General features: G+C 36.0%; 1 protein-coding gene across 3 annotated transcripts; it reads right to left on the reverse strand.

Annotated features, from left to right (window-relative positions):
- On the reverse strand, positions 1 to 23,379 carry LOC103465112 (inter-alpha-trypsin inhibitor heavy chain H3-like). 3 transcript variants are annotated; one of them, XM_081607138.1, is made up of 28 exons: positions 22,911 to 23,379; positions 22,125 to 22,285; positions 21,878 to 21,982; positions 21,605 to 21,767; positions 21,412 to 21,516; positions 20,517 to 20,645; positions 20,264 to 20,380; positions 19,994 to 20,162; positions 19,686 to 19,796; positions 18,604 to 18,785; positions 18,323 to 18,502; positions 18,120 to 18,244; positions 17,250 to 17,416; positions 13,978 to 14,013; positions 13,567 to 13,611; positions 13,288 to 13,314; positions 11,809 to 11,847; positions 11,535 to 11,561; positions 10,075 to 10,113; positions 9,801 to 9,827; positions 8,185 to 8,229; positions 5,000 to 5,335; positions 4,730 to 4,813; positions 2,886 to 2,993; positions 2,577 to 2,745; positions 1,085 to 1,233; positions 810 to 897; positions 1 to 728 (listed from the first exon to the last, which is right to left on the reverse strand). In XM_081607138.1, exons 1-28 carry the CDS (start codon positions 22,980 to 22,982, stop codon positions 623 to 625), a joined length of 3,111 nt encoding a protein of 1,036 aa, XP_081463264.1. In that variant the 5' UTR covers positions 22,983 to 23,379; the 3' UTR covers positions 1 to 622. The 3 variants fall into 3 exon arrangements, with proteins under 3 accessions (XP_081463264.1, XP_081463263.1, XP_081463262.1); XM_081607137.1 differs by having other exon boundaries at positions 4,730 to 4,933; XM_081607136.1 differs by having other exon boundaries at positions 4,730 to 5,335.
- Between the last annotated feature and the right edge of the window lie 98 nt (positions 23,380 to 23,477).

Genomic DNA, 23,477 nt, shown 5'->3' on the forward strand with positions numbered 1-23,477 from the left:
TCACACGACAAAAGTGGCTTCAATCGTGAACTGTTTTTATGTTCTGACTTATCAAGGCCTTATATCAATTAAAGACTTGTAAAGAAACAGCCTTTAAGAACTTCAAGAACCTTTCAAACAGAAGCTAATTTTAGCATCTTCATTGTTAGCCAGGCACTTTATCTCACAGTGCCAACAAATCCTTGTATCTTTTCTCTGTGTGTTTAGTTTCTCTTCACAGATCATTTCAAATAAATGAATGAAACATGTTTACTGCCAATTAGTAAAAACTTAGTCGATTCTTTCAACAGTCATACTTCAAAATAAGAGACTGAGACATAATTACTGGGCATCAAACTATCAAAGAACAACTTACACTGTTGGATTGTCAATAGACGCCATCAACCTTTACATTAAATAATTGTTTTGAGAGTTGTTAATGTTTACATTTCTTTTTGTCTTTTATGGGGTAGATAAAAACAAAAATGTGTTCACTATTCTTCACTGCACTGTCTGACCAATAAAGAAAGCAGATTGTAATGTTTTTGGCACTTTTTACTTCATACCTTGATTATTTCTAAAATGATTTTCTACATTATTTTATAAAATAAGCTGATTTGAATTGAATTCAGCCATTGAACAGTTATACAACATAAAAATACAGAGGTTTTCCTAGGATAAGGGGATTCGTGGTGAACCAGCACGGCACAGTCACAGGAGGCGTCAAACTGTAGTCAGTGGCAGATACACTGAAAAATAAAACAGGAGTTTAAACACAGTCTGATTGTTGCTCTAATAAATTAATTTAAAAAATACAAAAAAAAACTTACATAAACACTGCATTATCAAATCTGCCTGGGATCTTCAGTAATGTTAGGGACGGTTGTGATTCCACTGTATAATTAGCTGGTGTTGAAACTACAAAAGCCAGAACAAAAAACAACACATGATTGTCAAAACTTTGGCACTTTAAGCATCATGAAACATTTTGCAGGACTGCAATTTCAAAGAACCAAATGGCAGGGAACATTTATGCAATTAACTGCTGAAAAAAAAAAATTAAAAGAAAAATCTGTATTTGACACAGAAGGATAACCATACTCACCTAGAATCCCATCAATGTCGCTGCCAGATGGTCTCTTCTTTAAAACAGGCCAAAGGAATTTGTTGCCGTCCCTCTGATGAAGTAAGATGACGATGTGCAAGTCTTCTGCCAAAACATCTGTCTCTTGACCTCGAGGGGTCACTGTTAGACTGGAAGAGGAGAAAAACAAAATCACAACCATCTCTTTTCCTTCCTACACCTTCAAACCCAAGACAGTTCTGCCTCAGTCAACGTGGGGATGAAACCCAAGGCATACAAGCTTTTCATATAACCTATATGAAATATTACAACCAATGAAAGAATGCTTTTATATTGTCTGGTATGAAAATGTGGTTATGTAAGTTTTATGTATATCAACAGGAGTTCATTCATAGTTTAGTTTGATCAGGGATCTTAATCTCCTGCACTTTATCTTATTTTTAAATCCCACCAATAAAAACTTTATTGCTTTAAATTGATAGTTGAGAACAATGTAGATAAATTAATTAAAATGATCTTAGAAAGCTGCAAGCAAGATTCTTATCCATGACAAAAACAAAAAGTTCGTTCAGAGAGACATGAAATGTAAAATTGTTTTTAACTGCTGGGATCTTAATATCTTTGTATATATTAAATAATTCTGCGGAGGAATTATTTATTAGCCGAATGTCAGGGATCTGGCTGCATGTGTCGTGTTTGTGTGGCAGGGCTGAGCAGTGATCGCTCACACAGCTGCTTCTAAGAGGAGCCGGCTGCCAGTCTTTCAGCACCTGAATGAGACCGAAGTGGTGTTTAGCCAGCTGTGTCTCTTCGTAGAGTGTCTTGGTGTTCCTCCTAGCCTCATATTAGCCTTGTAATCTGGGCTGACGTTACGTCTTCAGTTACTTCCTGGCTCCTTCTCCTTATGACACCTGTGAGCTTGTCAATCAAAACCTCCTCGTGCAAAAGTCCCTCTCCTCATTTCCTCTAATCCTCCACCCTCCAATGCTTGGCTGTTTACTTCATCGTCCAACACTGACTGCTCTCTCCTCCCTGGCTCCAAACAAATCATCTTAAAAAACCAGCGACATCCTTCACTAATCTCATCCTGCAGTATTATTCTTATTATTCGCCCTGCTCACTTTTCATCCTCTCTCACCTCATTTTATAGGATTTCCTTTTTAGGATTTCCTTTTGACTGAGACATTTGCAGCTACATCCTGTATTATAATAAACTTTTTAGGGTCTTAGTTAAGCCTCTTCACCAAATTAAGTTCCAATGCTTCAGCTAATAACCAGTAAATTGGACCAATCTGGGCTAATGAAAATAAACAGCTTTGTAATAAAAATATATACATAATAAGCTGAAATACAGTATTCAATTGTTGAGTTTTTTGGCAAAAACCAGACATGCCTATAATAAGAGCAGGGTCAGTCGTAAACAATGCTGTGCTGATTTCAAGGACACCATAAGTTGTGGTTTTGAAAACATTTAAACTTGTAAATTTTTAAAATAAGAAAAATTCATGGTCACCTTCCAGCTTGGATAGGATTCTGTCCAGTGATCTGGGTCATAGACGCTCCCTGCATGACCCAGATTCCCTCGGGGTTGATGTCAATAAAATGGCCACTTTGAACATGGATGAGAATTTTTCTGAAGCCCCCATTTGCCACTGGATTAAGCGCGCCATTTATGTATATGCCTGATTTGAGAAAAATAACACCACGTCACAAAACCAGCGACAGAATGAAAATTCAAACCTCAGAGACAGTTAAAGATTAAAATCAGTTTGAGGACCAATTCTTCAACTGTATGATGGAAAAAATGAATGACACTACTTACCCTTGCTGAGATGATGAAGAAGTTTAAGAACATGAGATCCAGACACGTCAAAGCAAACGGGAACAGACTGATTCTCAGTCTTAAACAGAAACCGATGACTGATAGGTGCTGATGGGGAGACAGAGACGACATTGAATAAAAATATTACAACCACAATCCTCAAGGTGTTTTGTGATCTGATGTGATATTTTCCCACAGTGTCATACATGACTGTGAGTTGAAAGAAAATTTGAATCTGAAATTGTGACGCTCCTTCGTATTCAGCCCTGTCTGAGTTGATGCTTTTCCTGGATACCTGAGTATATGTTTCTAGTAGATTTGCACATCTAGAATGGATTCTTTGCCAATTCTTCTTGGCTAAATAGCTCAAACTTTAGACATTGTGTTATAACCAAACCCTCCACAATCTTCTTCCTGGCCAATTTATTTTTATTTATTTTCTTTTACTTCACACTTGTGTTGCATTTTCTGTTGCTCTACCACATTCTCACTTAGGTTTATGACATCTTACACGTAGTGGAAGTTTAACAAAAAAGTTGAAAGGTAATTTCAGTATATTCACACTCAAGCTTAGACATAAACTATTTCTACATGCTTTTTTATTTTTTGACAACTGACTACAAGTTTGTTTTTAACAATTTCTCTATGCTGAATGCCGTTATCTACATCAAAATGACAAGGTGTTTTGGAGCAATTTGTTCTTTGGAAATAATAACAGAAACGTTCCTTCATGTCATAATTTAAATGTTGTCATTTTGTGCACAGTGCATTGATCAAGTTCTTACAAAGTGAAATACTGGCACAGCAGAAGTGTGAAAATGAAATATTTCACTTATCTGTGCATGTAACAAAAATTCAGTAAAAATGCGAAAAAAAGAAAAAAAAACTTGCAACACAAGAAAAGTATCATTTGCCTTTTTTGGCATATTCAGTCTGATTGGTAGACTTTTCTTTCAAGAAAATGATCAGTTTATCAGTAAACAGTAGAACATTATGTTTGATGTTTAAAACAGAGCTGATTTATGGGACATGCATAAAACTAGGAAAACCAGAAATCTCAACTTTTCCTACAAAACCAATGTAAAAAAAACAAACATTAATTGCAAATTGAACTAAATAAACTACAATAATCCAAATATGGAAGGAATCTTGATTGGAGACCCGATTAGGAACAAGGGTGTAAGAAATTGGATGGATGGATCTTGATTTGAAAGAGTCTATGTTGGGTTCTGTGTATTTATTTTTTGTTTTATCTGTGTCCTGTTCCCCTGTCAGTCTCTGTGATGTCCTGTCCTCCCTGTTGATTGATCCCAGCTGTGTCTAGTTCCCTGATTACCCTCCCTGTGTATTTAAACCCACCTGTTGTCTTTGTACCTTGTCGGGTCATCGTCATATGTTCGTCTCATGTCTAAAATAAATGTTTATGTCTGTTCTCCTTGTTGTTCACCAATGTTGCGTCCGTGTATCATTTCTTGTGGACATTTATCATTAAATCTTCACTTCAACATGTCGTCCTTTGCTCACCTGCGTCTTCCTCACCATTCACAACCGCAAATCATGACATCTACAAGTTTACACTGAATAAATGTTTAACTTTTTTCAGTACGATCATCAGAAATTGATGTTTTTCTTTTCCAAGGAACCTAAAGACTTGGTGATGATCACAATCAAAGAGTTGGAAGCAAAATGTTTTCCTGTTTTTCTTCCACATGTCGGGATTTTGGTTTTCTTGTATTTTCTGTCATGATTTTATCTTTGTTTTAGCTGGAAACTACTAAAGACATTCTATATGTCGATTATAACTGAATTTTTTTTTTACTTCATGATATTCATATCATACCCACCAGGAGGATCAGAACCAGGAGACCTTGAAGGAACCAAACAAGGTTCAGCTGGAAAACCAGGATGACCAGGAGAACCAGGATGACCTGGAGAACCAGGATGACCTGGAGAACCAGGATGACCTGGAGCAGCGAAACCAGGATGACCAGGAGAACCAGGATGACCTGGATCAGCGAAACCAGGATGACCAGGAGAACCAGGATGACCTGGATTAGCGAAACCAGGATGACCTGGAGAACCAGGATGACCTGGATCAGTGAAACCAGGATGACCTGGAGAACCAGGATGACCTGGAGCAGCGAAACCAGGATGACCAGGAGAACCGGGATAAACTGGAGGAGTCAAACCAGGATGACCAGGAGAACCGGGATAAACTGGAGGAGTGAAACCAGGATGACCAGGAGAACCGGGATAAACTGGAGGAGTCAAACCAGGATGACCAGGAGAACCGGGATAAACTGGAGGAGCGAAACCAGGATGACCAGGAGAACCGGGATAAACTGGAGGAGCGAAACCAGGATGACCAGGAGAACCGGGATAAACTGGAGGAGCAAAACCAGGAGAATCAGGAGGACCTGGAGGACCAAGACGACCAGAAACTCCAAAACCTATCATAGAAATAAATATGTCAAAAATAAAACACAGTCCTTGTGGATCTATAGAGTTTTATAAAACAAAATCTAAAATAATGTTAAGTGTACTGCTTTACACAAACACAAATTAAATTAAAACCATTATAAAGCACTAAAATGTACATAATACAGTCAAATGAATAATAATATAATAATAGAAACCAGTTGAAAACAGAAAACATCTTATTCTCATTGTCTGATGTTAAACCAGATTTCACCCATCCTATTTTAAGTCAGTTAGGATTACCAACATTATTTTTATTTCTTGAAAAAAGAAAATGCCAGAAGAGTGGAAGAGAAGTGTGCTGATGCCAATTCTCAAGAATAATAGAGATGAACAAAATTACAGCAACTACAGAGGAATAACATTAATGGGTCATTCAATGAAGTTGTGGGAAAGAGATGTTGGGGTCAGAAGTGAGCATCTGGTTTCATCCCAATAAATATCACTACAGATGCTGTCTTTGCTTTGAGGATGTTGATAGAGAAGAACAGATAAGGGGGAGGAGCTGCATTGTGTTTTTTTAGATGTAGAAAACATGTGTCAAACTCAAGACCCGCGAGCCACATGTGACCCACCATGTCATCTTATGTGGCACCCCCCAGCTTTCTTTAAGCTTTCCATCCAAGTGACGCTAAAAGTTGGACGAAGTCCCCACCATCTGTGAAAGCGAAGCGCTGCTGATTTTACATGTCGCCATATTTTATGATTTATGCAGCGCTATCATATTACTGATGATTAGACAAATACCTCCTTCCGCTCAGAGGAAACCACTGCGCATGTCTGGTGCTCTGCGTGCGAGTAAAGGTGGAGGCGATGGGTGACAATAGACCCAATAACAGACACTAAGTCACGTTATTGCTTGGATTTTACGGCACCATCTTAAGTCCCTGAACTTCACATTTTAACGGACAAAAAGAGCAATGCGACTTGGATGTAACGAGTAACGCGACAGTTTTGTAGAAATGTAGTGAAGTAGAAAGTACAGATACTTACTGTAAAATGTAGTGGAGTAAAAGTAGAAAGTACCCATTATTAAATCTACTTAAGTACAGATACACTAAAATTGTACTTAAGTACAGTAACGAAGTCCTTGTACTTCGTTACTTCCCACCACTGATTTTCTTACATTTATGCTAGGGCTGCCCAAGTCTAGTTTTCCAGAGCTACCATCTGCAACTTTAGATGTGTTCCTTCTTTCACACACCTGGATCATTGACTCATTATAAGCCTCTATAGAACTGAGTTGCTGCCAATGAGGGAAGTCAACCTTTTGTCTGGGGTGTTTTAGCAGGGATGCATCTAAAAGTTGCAGCCTGGAGGACTGGACCTGGGAGCTCCTGATTTGTACCGTCAATGTGGCCCGTTGAGGGAGGCCAATATGCTTAAGTGGCCCTCAGTGAAATTGAGTTTGACACCCCTGATGTAGAGAAAGCAGCAGTTATGGTCAATAGTCCAGAGCAATGGCAAGAGTGGAAAAGTGATGAAACTTATCCAAGCAGGTTGCAGTGGATAGAGAAACGCGATAGAGGTGATGTGTGATAAAAAGAGTTGAGAATGAAAGAAAAGGTTTACAAGATGGTGGTGAGACCAGGAATGTTCTTTGGTTTAGAGACAGTTTCAATGACAAAGAGACAAGAGACAGAGAAAGGTAGCACGGATTAAGTTTTCTTTGGGGTTAACAAGGCTGGATAAGATCAGGAATGAATAAAACAGAGGGACAGTTCATGTCAGATGTATAGGAGATAAAGTCAGAGAATCCAGCCTGAGATGGTTTGGACATGCACAGAAAGGGGTAGTGAGTTTAACGATAGAAAGATGCTGAGGAGGGAAATGCCAAGCTGGTGGTCAAGAGGCCAGAGGAGGGTTATGGATGGAGTGTAAGAAGACATTAAGGTAGCTGGTATGAGAAAAGACGATGAAAACAGGGTTAGATGGAGACGGATGACCCTGAAGGGAAAATCCAAAAGGAGAAAGATTTCTATTTGTTGAAAGCCAAAGTAATAAAATATTATTTGGGAGAAATGTTCATAACTTTCTTCAAATTCAAAAGATTGAACACATTTTCTTGGCATTTGGTACAATTGTCTTTTAAACTATATGACTTGGGACAATTGTTTGGGTATCCATCAAGAAGCTTCTCACAATAGTTTGGTGAAATTTTGGCCCATTGGGGTTGAGCTATTGGTGTGGCTCAATCAGGTTTGTAGATTGCTTTGCATTCACACTAATTTAGCTCTACTCAGATTTTCTCTGGTACTAAGAGCAAAGCATTATTGACTTTGCTGCCATTTGGCCACATTCTAACTAATTTTGTGCGTGCTTCATAGAATATTTGGAAAATTAAACTGAAGTAAATCCAATATTTCTGGCATTCAGCAAATAGAAATACATTGCTTAATTCTAACTGACCTAAAACAAGATTTTTGATTGGATGCTGTAGCATCGCAGAGATCCAGGCGGAGGCTGTGAGTGGTGCACACATGAGAGTGACTGACAGCGCTAAGACACTCCTCCTGTCTATGACTGGTTGTTTTTTCTGACCGAGCTACATATTACCGCAGTTAGTACTGGGAACACTGGGAGAAGGCAGACAAGTTAGATTTTTTTCACAGATTATCTGTCTTATACCATACTGTCATAGTGAAAGCTTTAACAAATATGGAAAAAACATGTATTTATTTATAAATGTTACATACTGTAGCTTTAAGAATTGGAATGAAAAGAAAGTACCTCAGTATAAACCCTATTGATTTTATGTCCAAACGTTTAAAAACATTTATTTGTGTTTAGCTTAGGGCTTGTGTGCTTGATAGGATCATACCAGAGCCAGCAGAAGGAAGGGATTGAATGTTAGGAACAGCAGCACCTTTTGTTAAAGGAAGAAAAACAGTGTTAAAAGAAAAAATGACAATTTTTTTGCATGTTACAAAATATGCTCTCGGTGGAGGGACATCTCTTGATCTAGAGTTTACTTATCTGGACATAATATAAAATAATACATCAGGTCTTTACCATGTCAAGCTGATCTATTTTAAATGTTTATGCGACTGTGTTTTTCTGCTTGTTGTTGATAACCTATTGCATTTAGAAGACAACGCTACCTGGAAAGTGAGAAAACTAACTTAATCACATCAATTATTTTTTACATTCATGTCACTTTGTATCTCCACTGGATACAAAGTGGCATGAATGGGGGTCCATTTAAGAGGATCTTGCCCCAGTTAGGCTATCAGCTGACCTGAAAGCCAATAATGTGATTTTTGGACTGTGTTGCGCAAATTCACATGAAGAATTAATGATACATAGTTTTATTCTAACTGTAAAATATCTTAGACAAAAATATTTGGTAACACTTTATTTGAAGGGGGTGAATAAGACTGTCATGACACCTTTGTGAATATTTATGACTGTTGTCATAAAGCGTCATTTGGTAAGTTATGACACTTTGAATACAAAGTTGACATTATTCAAAATGTCTTATGACAAATTGACATTAACCAAGAAATCATTACTGATATAAATTTGTTATAAAAGTTTTACTGATTGCACTTTAATAATTAGGTAACTTTATGTTATTAAAGGTAAAGTTTAAACAGTAAAATTTATTGGTTAATGTCAAGTTGTCATAAAGACATTTTCAATAATGTCAACTTTGTATTAAAAGTGTCATAATTTACCGAATGACGCTTTATGACAATAGTCATGAATATTCATGAAGGCTTATTCATGTACATGACAGGTGTTATGTCATGTCTATGACAGTGTCATGACAGTCTTATTCACCCCCCTTCAAATAAAGTGTTACCAAATATTTACTCATTAACCTTTTCATGCATAGTGGTCACTTCAGTGGACAGCTTTCTAAAAGCCATCTACTTTTGCTTCCTGTGGATTTTTATGTCATAAATGCACACAGACCACTGAAGTGGACACTAATGCATCATAAAATGCACTAACAACTACTGGCCATCAGCTGCAAATGCAAATAATTATTTCTGTTAAATTCAATATGGCCGACAGACAAAAAAGCATGCCAACCGACCCGGTCCCTCCTTCAACTGTAGACGACTCTTGCAGGTAAAAAAAAAAAATTGTGCTATCAGATAACCCCTAACGAACAATACTACTGATGTGTTTACAATTGATCACCTGAAACACCTGCTCCAGTTAGTTCTGGTTGTGTTCGTCATTTAAGCTTCTACAATGTGACTTCTGAAAGAATCTTGTTGAACATCTAATCCTAGATGATTTTACCTTTCCAACAGTCATTTCAGGACAGGATAATAAATGCCTGATGATAATTTCAGTAAAATCTCCTCTTCAATCTTAATATTTCTCAGTAGTTTCAACACTGATTTTATTTGTAAGCAGTACCAACATTGTGGTTTTGCTTGCAACAATTCTTAAATACAGTATGTGTCGTGTTTAACCACAAACCTCCAGAAAGGGACCCAGCTCTTCTTGCTAAAGAAAATAAAGATGGTATTACAATAAAGCAAAGTTCTTAGAAATAATTAGTATTTAATAATGTTATGATTTGGAAAACCAGTGTTAGAAATATAAGCAAAAATATTTACACATTAATTAGGTCATTTTACATTTATGTTTGATATGTAATTTGTTTGATTTGTTTCAACAAAGTTTGTGTTTATCAAGTTTAAAAGTTCTGTGTTTTGTTACTTCCAACACAACATTTACATATTGTACTTACCTGAAGAAGAGGTCATTAACAGGGCCCCAGCTCTTCCTCCTAAAGAAAAAGAAGATGGTGTTAGAATAAAGCAAAGTTACTAGAGATAATTAGTATTTAATGATTTTTTGATTTGGAAAATTTTTGTCATTAATATAACTGAAAACCTGTTCTAAAGAGGAAAACACAAAGATAAAGGAGCAACAGGAAGGGAAGATGAGAAGAGGAAAGTAAGAGAGAAAGTGGGATGAGAAAAAAGGAGTCAGAATGCAGCAATAATCAGTTTTAATAGATAAATATGTTCATTAATTTTCTACTAGATACAAAATGGATTGAATTGGAGACTGCCTAATGGCCAAAATCATTACTGATATACATTTGTTAAAAAAGTATTACTGATTGCACTCTAAAAAATAGGTAACTTTATGTTATTAAAGGTAAAGTTTAAACAGTAATGATTTCTTGGTTAATGTCAAGTTGTCATAACAAAGACCTTTTCAATAATGTCAACTTTGTATTAAAAGTGTCATAATTTACCGAATGACACTTTATGACAACAGTCATAAATATTCATGAAGGTTTATTCATGTTCATGACAGGAGTTATGTCATGTTTATGACAATGTCATGAGTCTTATTCACCCCCCTTCAAATAAATAGTTACCAAAAACGGGGAAGCTGACTATATACATTTAAATAAAGTAAATGGGATCATTTCCAGTTGTTCAAATAATGTTTAAACTCTTTATCACATTTTGGCTGATTTTAACATAAAATTGATCTTTTAGCTGGTAATAAACTTCTGTGTTTTGTTACTTTCAACACAACATTCACATGCTGTACTTAAAATACCAGGATTAGGAGAATAACTGGCAAGAAATATTGCTCCTGTGAAAGAAATGGATAAGAATATTTAAATGATTTCCATTTACATCTATTAGAAACTATTTAATATTCTTTTGATTTGGAAAACCAGTGTAAGAAATATAATCGAAAACCTGTTCTGAGGAAAACACTGTGGGTCTGACACAGTCAGAGGGTAATACTGGACTGAAAGAGGTCAAAGTTGGCTGGCCACTGTTCAGAAACTAAATAGCTTTTTCAATCATTTCCTGATGAATGGAAAGTTGGAGATTGGCTTGTAATTCTCCATTAACAATGTTTTCAGATTGTCCTAGAAAAGTAGTTCTAGGTTATCAACACCTGCTCCAGTTAGTTCTGGTTGTGTTCGTCGTTTAAGCTTCTACAATGTGACTTCTGAAAGAATCTTGTTGAACATCTAATCCTAGATGATTTTACCTTTCCAACAGTCATTTCAGGACAGGATAATAAATGCCTGATGATAATTTCAGTAAAATCTCCTCTTCAATCTTAATATTTCTCAGTAGTTTCAACACTGATTTTATTTGTAAGCAGTACCAACATTGTGGTTTTGCTTGCAACAATTCTTAAATACAGTATGTGTCGTGTTTAACCACAAACCTCCAGAAAGGGACCCAGCTCTTCTTGCTAAAGAAAATAAAGATGGTATTACAATAAAGCAAAGTTCTTAGAAATAATTAGTATTTAATAATGTTATGATTTGGAAAACCAGTGTTAGAAATATAAGCAAAAATATTTACACATTAATTAGGTCATTTTACATTTATGTTTGATATGTAATTTGTTTGATTTGTTTCAACAAAGTTTGTGTTTATCAAGTTTAAAAGTTCTGTGTTTTGTTACTTCCAACACAACATTTACATATTGTACTTACCTGAAGAAGAGGTCATTAACAGGGCCCCAGCTCTTCCTCCTAAAGAAAAAGAAGATGGTGTTAGAATAAAGCAAAGTTACTAGAGATAATTAGTATTTAATGATTTTTTGATTTGGAAAATTTTTGTCATTAATATAACTGAAAACCTGTTCTAAAGAGGAAAACACAAAGATAAAGGAGCAACAGGAAGGGAAGATGAGAAGAGGAAAGTAAGAGAGAAAGTGGGATGAGAAAAAAGGAGTCAGAATGCAGCAATAATCAGTTTTAATAGATAAATATGTTCATTAATTTTCTACTAGATACAAAATGGATTGAATTGGAGACTGCCTAATGGCCGAAATCATTACTGATATACATTTGTTAAAAAAGTATTACTGATTGCACTCTAATCAGTAATACTGATTAGAGTGCACTGATTAATAACTTTATGTTATTAAAGGTAAAGTTTAAACAGTAATGATTTCTTGGTTAATGTCAAGTTGTCATAACAAAGACCTTTTCAATAATGTCAACTTTGTATTAAAAGTGTCATAATTTACCGAATGACACTTTATGACAACAGTCATAAATATTCATGAAGGTTTATTCATGTTCATGACAGGAGTTATGTCATGTTTATGACAATGTCATGAGTCTTATTCACCCCCCTTCAAATAAATAGTTACCAAAAACGGGGAAGCTGACTATATAAATTTAAATAAAGTAAATGGGGTCATTTCCAGTTGTTCAAATAATGTTTAAACTCTTTATCACATTTTGGCTGATTTTAACATAAAATTGATCTTTTAGCTGGTAATAAACTTCTGTGTTTTGTTACTTTCAACACAACATTCACATGCTGTACTTAAAATACCAGGATTAGGAGAATAACTGGCAAGAAATATTGCTCCTGTGGAAGAAATGGATAAGAATATTTAAATGATTTCCATTTACATCTATTAGAAACTATTTAATATTCTTTTGATTTGGAAAACCAGTGTAAGAAATATAATCGAAAACCTGTTCTGAGGAAAACACTGTGGGTCTGACACAGTCAGAGGGTAATACTGGACTGAAAGAGGTCAAAGTTGGCCACTGTTCAGAAACTAAATAGCTTTTTCAATCATTTGCTGATGAATGGAAAGTTGGAGATTGGCTTGTAATTCTCCATTAACAATGTTTTCAGATTGTCCTAGAAAAGTAGTTCTAGGTTATCAACACCTGCTCCAGTTAGTTCTGGTTGTGTTCGTCGTTTAAGCTTCTACAATGTGACTTCTGAAAGAATCTTGTTGAACATCTAATCCTAGATGATTTTACCTTTCCAACAGTCATTTCAGGACAGGATAATAAATGCCTGATGATAATTTCAGTAAAATCTCCTCTTCAATCTTAATATTTCTCAGTAGTTTCAACACTGATTTTATTTGTAAGCAGTACCAACATTGTGGTTTTGCTTGCAACAATTCTTAAATACAGTATGTGTCGTGTTTAACCACAAACCTCCAGAAAGGGACCCAGCTCTTCTTGCTAAAGAAAATAAAGATGGTATTACAACAAAGCAAAGTTCTTAGAAATAATTAGTATTTAATAATGTTATGATTTGGAAAACCAGTGTTAGAAATATAAGCAAAAATATTTACACATTAATTAGGTCATTTTACATTTATGTTTGATATGTAATTTGTTTGATTTGTTTCAACAAAGTTTGTGTTTATCAAGTTTAAAAGTTCTGTGTTTTGTTACTTCCAACACAACATTTACATATTGTCCTTAACCTACCAGGAACAGCAGAAAATCTGGAAGAAGATACTGCAGCTCCTGTGACTGAAATGGATAAGAATATTAAAATGATTTTTATTTATATCCATTAGAAACTATCGTACCATAGTCACCAAAAAGAACAGAAAAAGAATGAATACTGAGAACACTAGATCTTCAGTAACATGTCACGGTCAGCAGTCTCTGCACTGAGGTCCAACAGCAGCAGCACTGGGGGTTTTCCAGTGCTGAGAGGACAGCACTGGACTGAGAAACGTCAAAGCTGATAAGCTTCTGATCAATTGGTCATTGATCAGAAGCTAATCAGCCTATTTCTCAGTGATTTCAACATTTATTTTATTTGTAAACAGTAAGAACATTGTGGTTTTGCTTGTAGCAATTCTTAAATATGTGTCGTGTTTAACCACAAACCTGAAGAAGAGGTCAACAGGCCCCCAGCTCTTCCTCCTAAAGAAAAAGAAGATGGTGTTAGAATAAAGCAAAGTTACTAGAGATAATTAGTATTTAATGATTTTTTGATTTGGACAATTTTTGTCATTAACATAACTGAAAACCTGTTCTAAAGAGGAAAACACAAAGATAAAGGAGCGACAGGAAGGGAAGATGAGAAGAGGAAAGTAAGAGAGAAAGTGGGATGAGAAAAAAGGAGACAGAATGAAGCAATAATCAGTCTTTCAGTGTTTTTCCACTGAAACAAATCATTACTGATATAAATTTCTTATAAAGGTATTACTGATTGCACTTTAAAAATTAGGTAACTTTATGTTATTCAAGGTAAAGTTTAAACAGTAATGATTTCTTGGTTAATGTCAAGTTGTCATAACAAAGACATTTTGAATAATGTCAACTTTGTATTAAAAGTGTCATAAATTACCGAATGACGCTTTATGACAACAGTCATAAATATTCATGAAGGCTTATTCATGTTCATGACAGTGTCATGACAGTCTTATTCACCCCCCTTCAAATAAAGTGTTACCACTCTTGGATCACATTTTGACTGATTTTAAAATACATTTGATCTTTTAGCTTAGCAGTTCTCAATGTGGGCGGTACCGCCCCCCGGGGTGCGTTCAGAGGACGGCAGGGGGCGCTGGCGGACATTTTTACAAAAGGGAGGCACTGGGATTCCTTTGGGAGGCATTTGGTCGAAGGTAAACTTTACACCTTATATGCACAACAATACCAGTTTAGACTTTGAGCAACTTGCTAAAACTGTATTGTGTAACATTAAAACATGCTTGGCTGCAACGGTATCGATGGCAGCTCTCCTATTCAGTGTTTGTTAGCTTTTGGCGCAGCTACGTTCTCTTGCTAGTAGCTTCAGTTCAGCGTTACACCGGCTGATGACGTTGCTGTGATTCACTTGTCTGGTGTCTGATTTTTAAATATTTAATGTTTTAATGAGAATTTTTGTACATATGTTTTGGAAGTTCTGTGATCATGTCAAAGCAGCAACTTATATTAAAAAGTGTTTTATTTCCGTTTGAAGGCTGCCCGCTTCCATGGAAGGACAACAAAAAATCGCTCTTATAAACATGTAATTACTAAAATCACGATACCTTCACTTTGTATCCCTCTGAAAAATGAACCCATTTAAATAAAGAAATCCCTCCATGGGTGATACCACGATAGAGAGCGTCCATTTTATAGCGTTAACACCGGCGCTGTAAGTGGTCCGGTATGAAACGGGGGTGATAGAACAACACAGCACTTTTAAATTTTAATAATCAGAATGAAGAAATTGTTTTCGTTGTTTTAAAAGGTTTATGTCAGTCTGCCTTTTCCCCATCGATACGTTTCAAGACCGCCCTGCACCTTAGGGGGTTAAAAAAATTATTGCGCAAAACTCTGAAACAGGAGTAGCGGGACATAAAACGGAGCGACGAACTAGATGTGAATTATGGCATAAAAACAGAGAATTCGACGCTGAACAGTGAAAAATCAACACATGATGTGAAACACATGACGATTAGGCGGCGCAGCAGGTGATGAGTGAAGATTACTGGTGGTGAGCGTCAATAAATGATAAAATATATTTAACAACAGTAAAGAAACTAAAGTGGACATAGCAATAAACCAAGAGAGGATAATACTAATCAAAGGAAACTAAATGGAAACGAATGAAGAACAAAATGCAAGAATAAACTAAGAAACTAAAGTAAATACAGAGGAATAAACTGGTATGGAAAGACCTTTCGATAAATAATTAAAACAGAGGACTGTATGGCAAGAATAAAAAGACACTATTTCCAGATAAAAGGTAAAATAATATTGTTGAAGTGCCATGGGTTTGTTGAGACCACATCTAGTACTGAGAATAAATATATGTTACAGACCATAACAGTAAAGAACTGATTACTTATTTATGTTTTTAATTAGATTTGATGTATTTATTTCTTCAATATTATTTTTCATGTCAGTGTTAATGTCATGAGGCTGATGACTCCATGACACTTTCAATTTGACTCATTAGGATTTGACTAAGAACCAGATTTGTTCTTTGTAATTTCTGTCCAGTAAAACTATTAATCTATAAATCAATAGACATGTCTATATAAAGATATAATCCATGTTTCTGTCTCATATTTGTATGGCATTAAAAGGACCTGGAACTTTTGTTTTTCTACTGAAAGCTCTGGTTTGTACAATAAATGCCATGTGGGTGAAATTTTATAGATGATACTCTGATGTCCCATTTTCCTGAAGGCAGCACAGAGCTGCACCACCAGAAACTGACACTGTAGAGAAGAAGAGCTATGATTAATGTAGTTACAGTTCTATCCATGTTTTAATGTAGCAGACCTCAGTCGTTTTTGCAAATAGTTCAAAGTTTAAACTGGCATGTTGTGTAAAGTAGCCTACAAATTCTTTGGTGGGGGACGTTGAGGGACCTGGATAAAGGCTAGCGGGGCGCTGGCACAAAAAAGGTTGAGAAACACTGGTTTTGCTGGTAATAAACTTCTGTGTTTTGTTACTTTCAATGCAACATTCACATACTGTACTTAACCTACCAGGATTAGGAGAATAATTGGCAGAAAATATTGCTCCCGTGAAAGAAATGGATAAGAATATTAAAATGATTTCCATTTATATCTATTAGAAACTATTTAATATTCTTTTGATTTGGAAAACCAGTGTAAGAAATATAATCAAAAACCTGTTCTGAGGAAAACACTGTGGGTCTGACACAGTCGGATGGTAATACTGGACTGAAAGAATTTTTGTCATTAATATAACTGAAAACCTGTTCTAAAGAAAAAAACACAAAGATAAAGGAGCGACAGGAAGGGAAGAGAAGAGGAAAGTAAGAGAGAAAGTGGGATGATAAAAAGGAGACAGAATGTATCAATAATCAGTTTTACAAGATAAATATGTCAATTAATTTTCCACTGGATACAAAGTGGCTTGAATGTGGGTCCGTCTAATCTTGCTCCGGCCCCAGATAGGCTGACCTCAAAATCAATACATTTCTGGACTATATTGCACAAATACACTTGAGGACTCCACCATAAATAGTTTTATCCCACCTGTGCAACATTTTAGACAAAAATATTTACTTGTTAAATTAGTTATTTCTACATTTATGTTTGAAATGTAATATCTGGCAAAGACATAAAAAGATAACTAACAAATAACAGAAAAAGAACTGGACTTGTTTCAATTCGGACACAATGCTCGACCTGTGAACTGTGGCGTTTTCCCCTCTTTGGGTTTGTGGAGGACGGATTCCTCCCCCTGAGGCTTGGTGACCACCATGGATGTGAGTGGGGTCACAAAGCTGTACTTCAGGGACAGCTCCAGCGCCTCTTTGCTCACTTTCTCTTTCTCAGGTCCAGATAACAGCAGCCTGTATCACAGCATATTGTCATAATGTGACATTATAAAGTGCAGCAAAAAAATCAGAGGCCACTTTTATACAAAATGTTCAATAAAGGTTGAACAGAGTAACAAAGAGTAAAGGTCCTCACAACAATGTTTTTCTTGTGTTTTTAAATTTTTTTTAAATATACACATTTCCTTATACTGAAATAAGATGTTTTCCCTTTGAAAATATTTTCTGTTTGTGCTTAAAAATGATATGAAAATTTGAAGCGTATTCTTTCACACATTAGTATAATAGGAGCTAATTTTTATTCTCTGTGCGGGTAATGTAAAAGGAAATATCTAACCATTTATCAGTTAATTTTGTATTACAAGTTAAATGGCATTTTGCCTTCACATGAAATAAAACCACAGATTTTCTGTTCTGGATGTATTTACAGCATTTATGAAGCATCAATCAATAATAATAAATACAAATAATTTCCTGTAAAGCATCTCCACTTGTACCTCATACTAGTTCCTTAGTCTCATAGACAATGCTTAAAGCAACTGTGTTATATTTAAAACAAGTAGATCATTTTGCACAATTTCAGTCAGCTGCAATTTCACCATCATTTATTAATTTTTTCATTTTTTTTGTTTTTATCACTAGCTTCTCTAACAGTCCTGAGACCGATATATAACAAACTACCAAAACAAGGACAGAATAGAAGAAATGTCTCACTCACTCTCTGTCCAGAAGCTGTTTCACTGTGAGGTAGGCCCAAACCCTCTGCAGAAGGTTTTCAGCCACCGTTTCCCTGGGCTGGTCCGTAGAACCACTCGTGTTAGAAAATGTCACTGTTCTGTTGCTCTGTCAAAAATACCACTTATTAATGGTCAACTTAACTTTGAAGGACACTGTAGTTGTGTGCTATGGATTGGTCCTTACTGAGTAAGCCACGACTTGGGGAGTGAAGGTTTCTACGTTGTTGTCAGTGATCTCACCGGCCACAACGATCTCAGAACCGTTATAATACTGACTGAAATTTGTTTGGGTTAGATTGGATCCGCCCACATAGGTCATTGTAATATCTATTAGCAAAGGAGTGGCCACTTCTTCATAGAAACCCTGTTAACATACAATAATAAATTAATACAGAATGAATTTTAAATGTACAAACTTGGTAAATGAGTTGGTTTAAGGATAAGTGGTGAAAAGGAGGAGGATACCTTGAGCTGCAAATCGGCATCAGAGTCTTCATAAATCCGTCTTGCCACGCCATTATTCTGCAGAGACATTTTCTCCAAAAACTCAAAATTGACATCAGAGCCGAAACCAAGACAGTAGAGTGGAAATTTTTCTGCAACAGCTTCTCTGACGTTTGACTGTATTCTTTCAAAATTTGTTTCTCCTGAAAGGACAGAAAACAGGAAAAGTTAGGCTCAAATTTTCTAAACCAGCAGTTAGCATCTGAAGGTAGGTTAAAAAAGGTCTGATTCTGGGGTGCTGTGGCGGCGCAGGGGCAAAGCGCGGCCCATGCATTGAGACATTAGTCACAGGTTCATGTCCCAACCTAGTGACATCTGCCGCATGTCTTCCCCCTTCCTCATAACCCTCCTTCCTGTCAAACTACCTTCAAATAAAGGCCACTAGAGCCAACAAAACTTTTAAAAAAAAGGTCTGATTTTAATCATTATTCTGACTGTATTAATCTATTGTTGTTTATTCTTAAAAACAAAAAAAAATAGCTATGTAAAACCTTGTAAAAATATTTTGTAATAATAATTACAAAGTAACTGAACTCTCAGAAACCTCAACAAGGAAATTACTGTAAGAAATAATGACTATTGTATTATTTGACAGAGAATAGACATGGGTAATGTTATAAACTGTATGCTATTAAGTTAAAGAATGTTATGATAGATCAAGCTGCAAGATGAAAATGCAAATTACAGTAAAAAAAATATATATAAATGTAAAAGAACTTGGAAATTTAAGTCTGGGATCATTTTAGAACTGAGTTTTAATTGTTTTAGTTTTAGGAAAACTAAAACTAAAACAATTAAAACAGATCTATAAATCGCCACTTAGAAATTAGTATTATTAATACAAAGTAGCCATACACCAACATCAATACTTAGCTTATGGTCTATAACTCATAAGTAATTCACAAAAACCTCAAAATATCACTTCAATTTTTCAGTAAAAAAATAGCCAAATTCTGTTTTCTAAAGGGGTCGTTGGAAATGCTTTGCTTTAGATTCTGCTTTTGAAGAACTAATTATTTTACTTTGTGTTATTTTTGTCTAACCTGCTGTTGGGTCTCCGTCGGTGAGAAATATCAGGATGGAAGCCGAGCCTTCCCTGCTTTGTGCATTCAGCATGCGAGCTCCTTCCAACAGCGCGTCATTGATGTTTGTAGCTGAGAAAGAAGAAATTATGTTTCTCTGCCGTCATCATGCAAAATGTCACATTATCCATCCATCACCCCATTAAGTGGATCCATCTATCCACATCAGGCTGGGGTTTTTCCCAGGACATTTTTGCAGAAAAGCAGTTGAGCTACCAACTGCACAACTGTGGAGCCTTGCATTATTCATATTTACTGAAAGGCCATACCTCCGGTGTCATGAATACTCTGTGCAAACTCTTTAGCTCTCTCCACATTTGAAGCAGTGGCTGGAACAAGTTCTCTTTTCCAGTGAAATATGGCGTGATTAAAAGTGATGATACCAAAGAAGTCGTCTTCTGCCAGGTCATTTAAAATATGGATTAAAGCCGTTCGGGTCTGTGACAGAGACGCATTCAAAATATGATTTACTTCTGAAGCTTTTTCTTCAAGTGTGAGATAAATCACATAAAAAAAGAAGAGATGTATAAATACTTTACCTGTTCCATTTTTCTGCCGCGCATTGAGCCACTTTTGTCAATAACAAAGACGACATTTTTCGGTATTCGGGGAAGATCAGATGGAGCAAAGTGATGGACGAAGTATCCATCTAAAATCTAATCGTAAGTAAATAAAAGTTTGGAAAAGCAAAGCAGTATGTTTGATGAAAAAAAGAATAAGAAGCTGGTTTATATACTGAATAGCTTTGGATGTAAAATGCAATAAAAAATAATGTTGTGGATCAAATCTTACCTTGATTTCTCCCAGTCCGTTGTCTTGGTTGACGTCATAAACAATGACCAGATCTCCATTCAAACCTTGCTCTCCACACCTCTCACAAGTTTTCTGTTGGTCCACAGTTGGATAGAAGTGCACCCACGCCTGGGGGAAAAAAACTGATAAACCCCATGTTGCACACTTGAAACATTATGATTTTAATTTAATTACATTTCCACGTTTTATTTAAATTGTTGATTTATCAGTTCATCTGAAATGAGCATCATAATTACTGAACCACAATCACACAAAAGCTGATTTTCTTTTGCTATAAAAGCTGCCATCTTTTTGTTGGAGGTTTTATTACAGCTGGAAGTGTGTCACACTTCAGTTCTTGAAGGTCAGCGTCCTGCAACGTTTAGGTGAGGCCCTCGTTCAAATCGCCCCCAGTCAGTGTAGAAACGCCTCGTCGGCTTTAAATCAATTTCAACAGAGCTTGTGACCTAATTCAGGATCAGGTATGATAAAACAGAGAACCGTCTAATAGTTGAAGGACACCACCCCTGTCTGGAGTTCAACAGCGATAAGTTCAAGCGATGAAATAAAGTTGATCCTTCCAGTTTGAAAACATGTATTTCCTAATGAAAAAGAAGCCAAAATGTATTCTTATGAATATCGGGTATTTTTAGATTTACACTGAATTTCTTGTGATTTAGTTTCTAAATCAAATATTGACAGTTTTCTTGCTTACATACATGATACTGCATGATTGTACTTTTGTCGGTGTGTGTAGAGTTGACATAAAAGTCACGTTGTACTTCTGTAGTAAGCGTTTTAGGGGACACTTTGTATTTATGGTTTTACTTTCCCAAACTTCTAGACTGTGGAGAGAAAGTGGTGTGTTTACACACACCACCAGAACCAGCTGTACCTGTTTGTCTGCGTGTGTTTTGGTGATAGCATTAGCCAGGGTGCTCAGTCCTCCTTTCACATTAATGATCCTGATCCCAGCTTTCTCATGAATGTGCACATCCACCTACGTTTGGAAAATAAAACAGAGTACAGAAGACCATACAAGAGAAACAGCAGTTATCAGGGAAAGTTATAATGGATAATGAGCAAACCTTGAAGTCTTTGACAGGCTGCATGGGGCGAGCGTGGATCTGCAGCTCGTATTTGCCGTGGGTTCGCTTCAGCAGCTCCTCGTAGGTGAGCTCAAAGGTGACCTTTTTGTGGGCCGCTACTGTTACAGAGGTCTTAAATTCCTCCATGGTTCTCCCTACAGAACTAGTACAAAATAATCAGCGCATGAAGTTAATTTAACTTTTTTAGTTGTGGAAACTGGAAGAGACAAAAATGGCATCTAATTCAGACCTGTAAGTAAATCAATCTTATACCTGACAATCCCGGCACTTTGTCCAAGAAGCACAGCCTGAGTGTACTGCTGCTGAGCTCGTTCCTTAGTTTTCACAACTCCATCAAACACTTCCTCGTCCATCATCCTGCAGGCACAAAAAAGGGCCTTTGCTTATGTTCTGCATACTTCTCTCTAAAATCCTGCATACAATGTTTTGTCTAACATTGAAGCAATGGTTAAACAAATACATCATTAGATGTTGACTTATTAAGATTCCCTTAACTTACATTCTGAATTTACTGATGAAGGCATTCTTGGGAATCTGAACATGGAAGGTAATTTCTTTTGACTGATTCATACGGTTGGCCACACGGCTGGTGATGACAGTGGTGGCATATCGACCGCTGACAGTGGAGTTGATGTGAAAGCTGTAAATGTCCCAGTCATCCTGCATGAACCCAGAAAGCATAATAATAATAATAATAATAATAATAATAATAATAATAATAATAATAATAATAATAATATTACAATTCAGATTCCTGGGACTTAAAAGCACTGATTATAAATCAAAGCATTAATGGGTAAAATTTAACAGTTTAAACAAATTAACAGGTAATTAAGCAGATACTAAGCTAAATACTAAATATTTTTATGTTGTGTTTCTATCACAGTCTGTGAGTAATCACTTTGTGAATTGAATTATTGAATCAATACTTACACTGCAAAATAAAGTACCATATATTTGCATCTTTCTTTCTCATTTACTCATAAATTTAACTGGACAATTTCAGACGGCGTTCAATGTCCTCCAACACTAAAGGTTTCACGAGCAATAACACATTTCAGTGCAATGATAACTAAATAAATTATGAGCACACAGAACAAAGCAAAAATACAATCACAATAACGCGAACCACAGAGAAAACATTCCCTAAACTGTTGTTGTTGTTTATCTAAGGCAGAGATCATGACCCACAGATACATTTCTACAGAAACAATTAGTATTTAAACAGGTAATCCATACATCCTGCTGTTTTGCAGCGTGCTTCTCTGTCCTGTTGTTACTATACCTTCGTTGGTTGTGCAGCAGCCAAAGCCAGCAGAAGCCCAAAGAGGATGATCTGCTCCACAACGCTCCCCATAGTACCTCGGAGCAGATTCAAACAGAACCAGCTGGATCTTTCCGATAAACTCAAAGTGAGTTCTTGTTTGTACCCATTTTAAAAGCCAAATCATGTAGAAAGAACAAAAAAAATAAAACATGAAAGCTCCACCCATCCTCCTCCACTCAGTCAACAGAAATTTGACGTAATCCTGCTATGTGCATAACCTTTACGATTGATTCTGAATGTCCAGCTTCTGGACTTTGTTCACGTATCTTTGGTGAACACCATTCCAGTAATTTGTAAACCTACAAAAGTTATATAATTGAGACAGTTTGACCGGAAAACATGCTTTGTTAGACAAACAAGCTAGGCACAGAGATAACTTGTTTTTAAAGTTCAAATTTATTCATGACATTTTCAAATATTTTCAGGCTTTTTGACGATGTTGATAAGACAAGATATGGTCAAGATGCTATTTCATAAAAACAAACACAGGTAAATTGCTTTGAAGCGTAGCTTTGCAAGACAGAG

Source organism: Poecilia reticulata, chromosome 5 (genome assembly GCF_904066995.2).
Source record: "Poecilia reticulata chromosome 5, P_reticulata-male-v2, whole genome shotgun sequence".
In the NCBI taxonomy this organism is placed as follows: domain Eukaryota; kingdom Metazoa; phylum Chordata; class Actinopteri; order Cyprinodontiformes; family Poeciliidae; genus Poecilia; species Poecilia reticulata.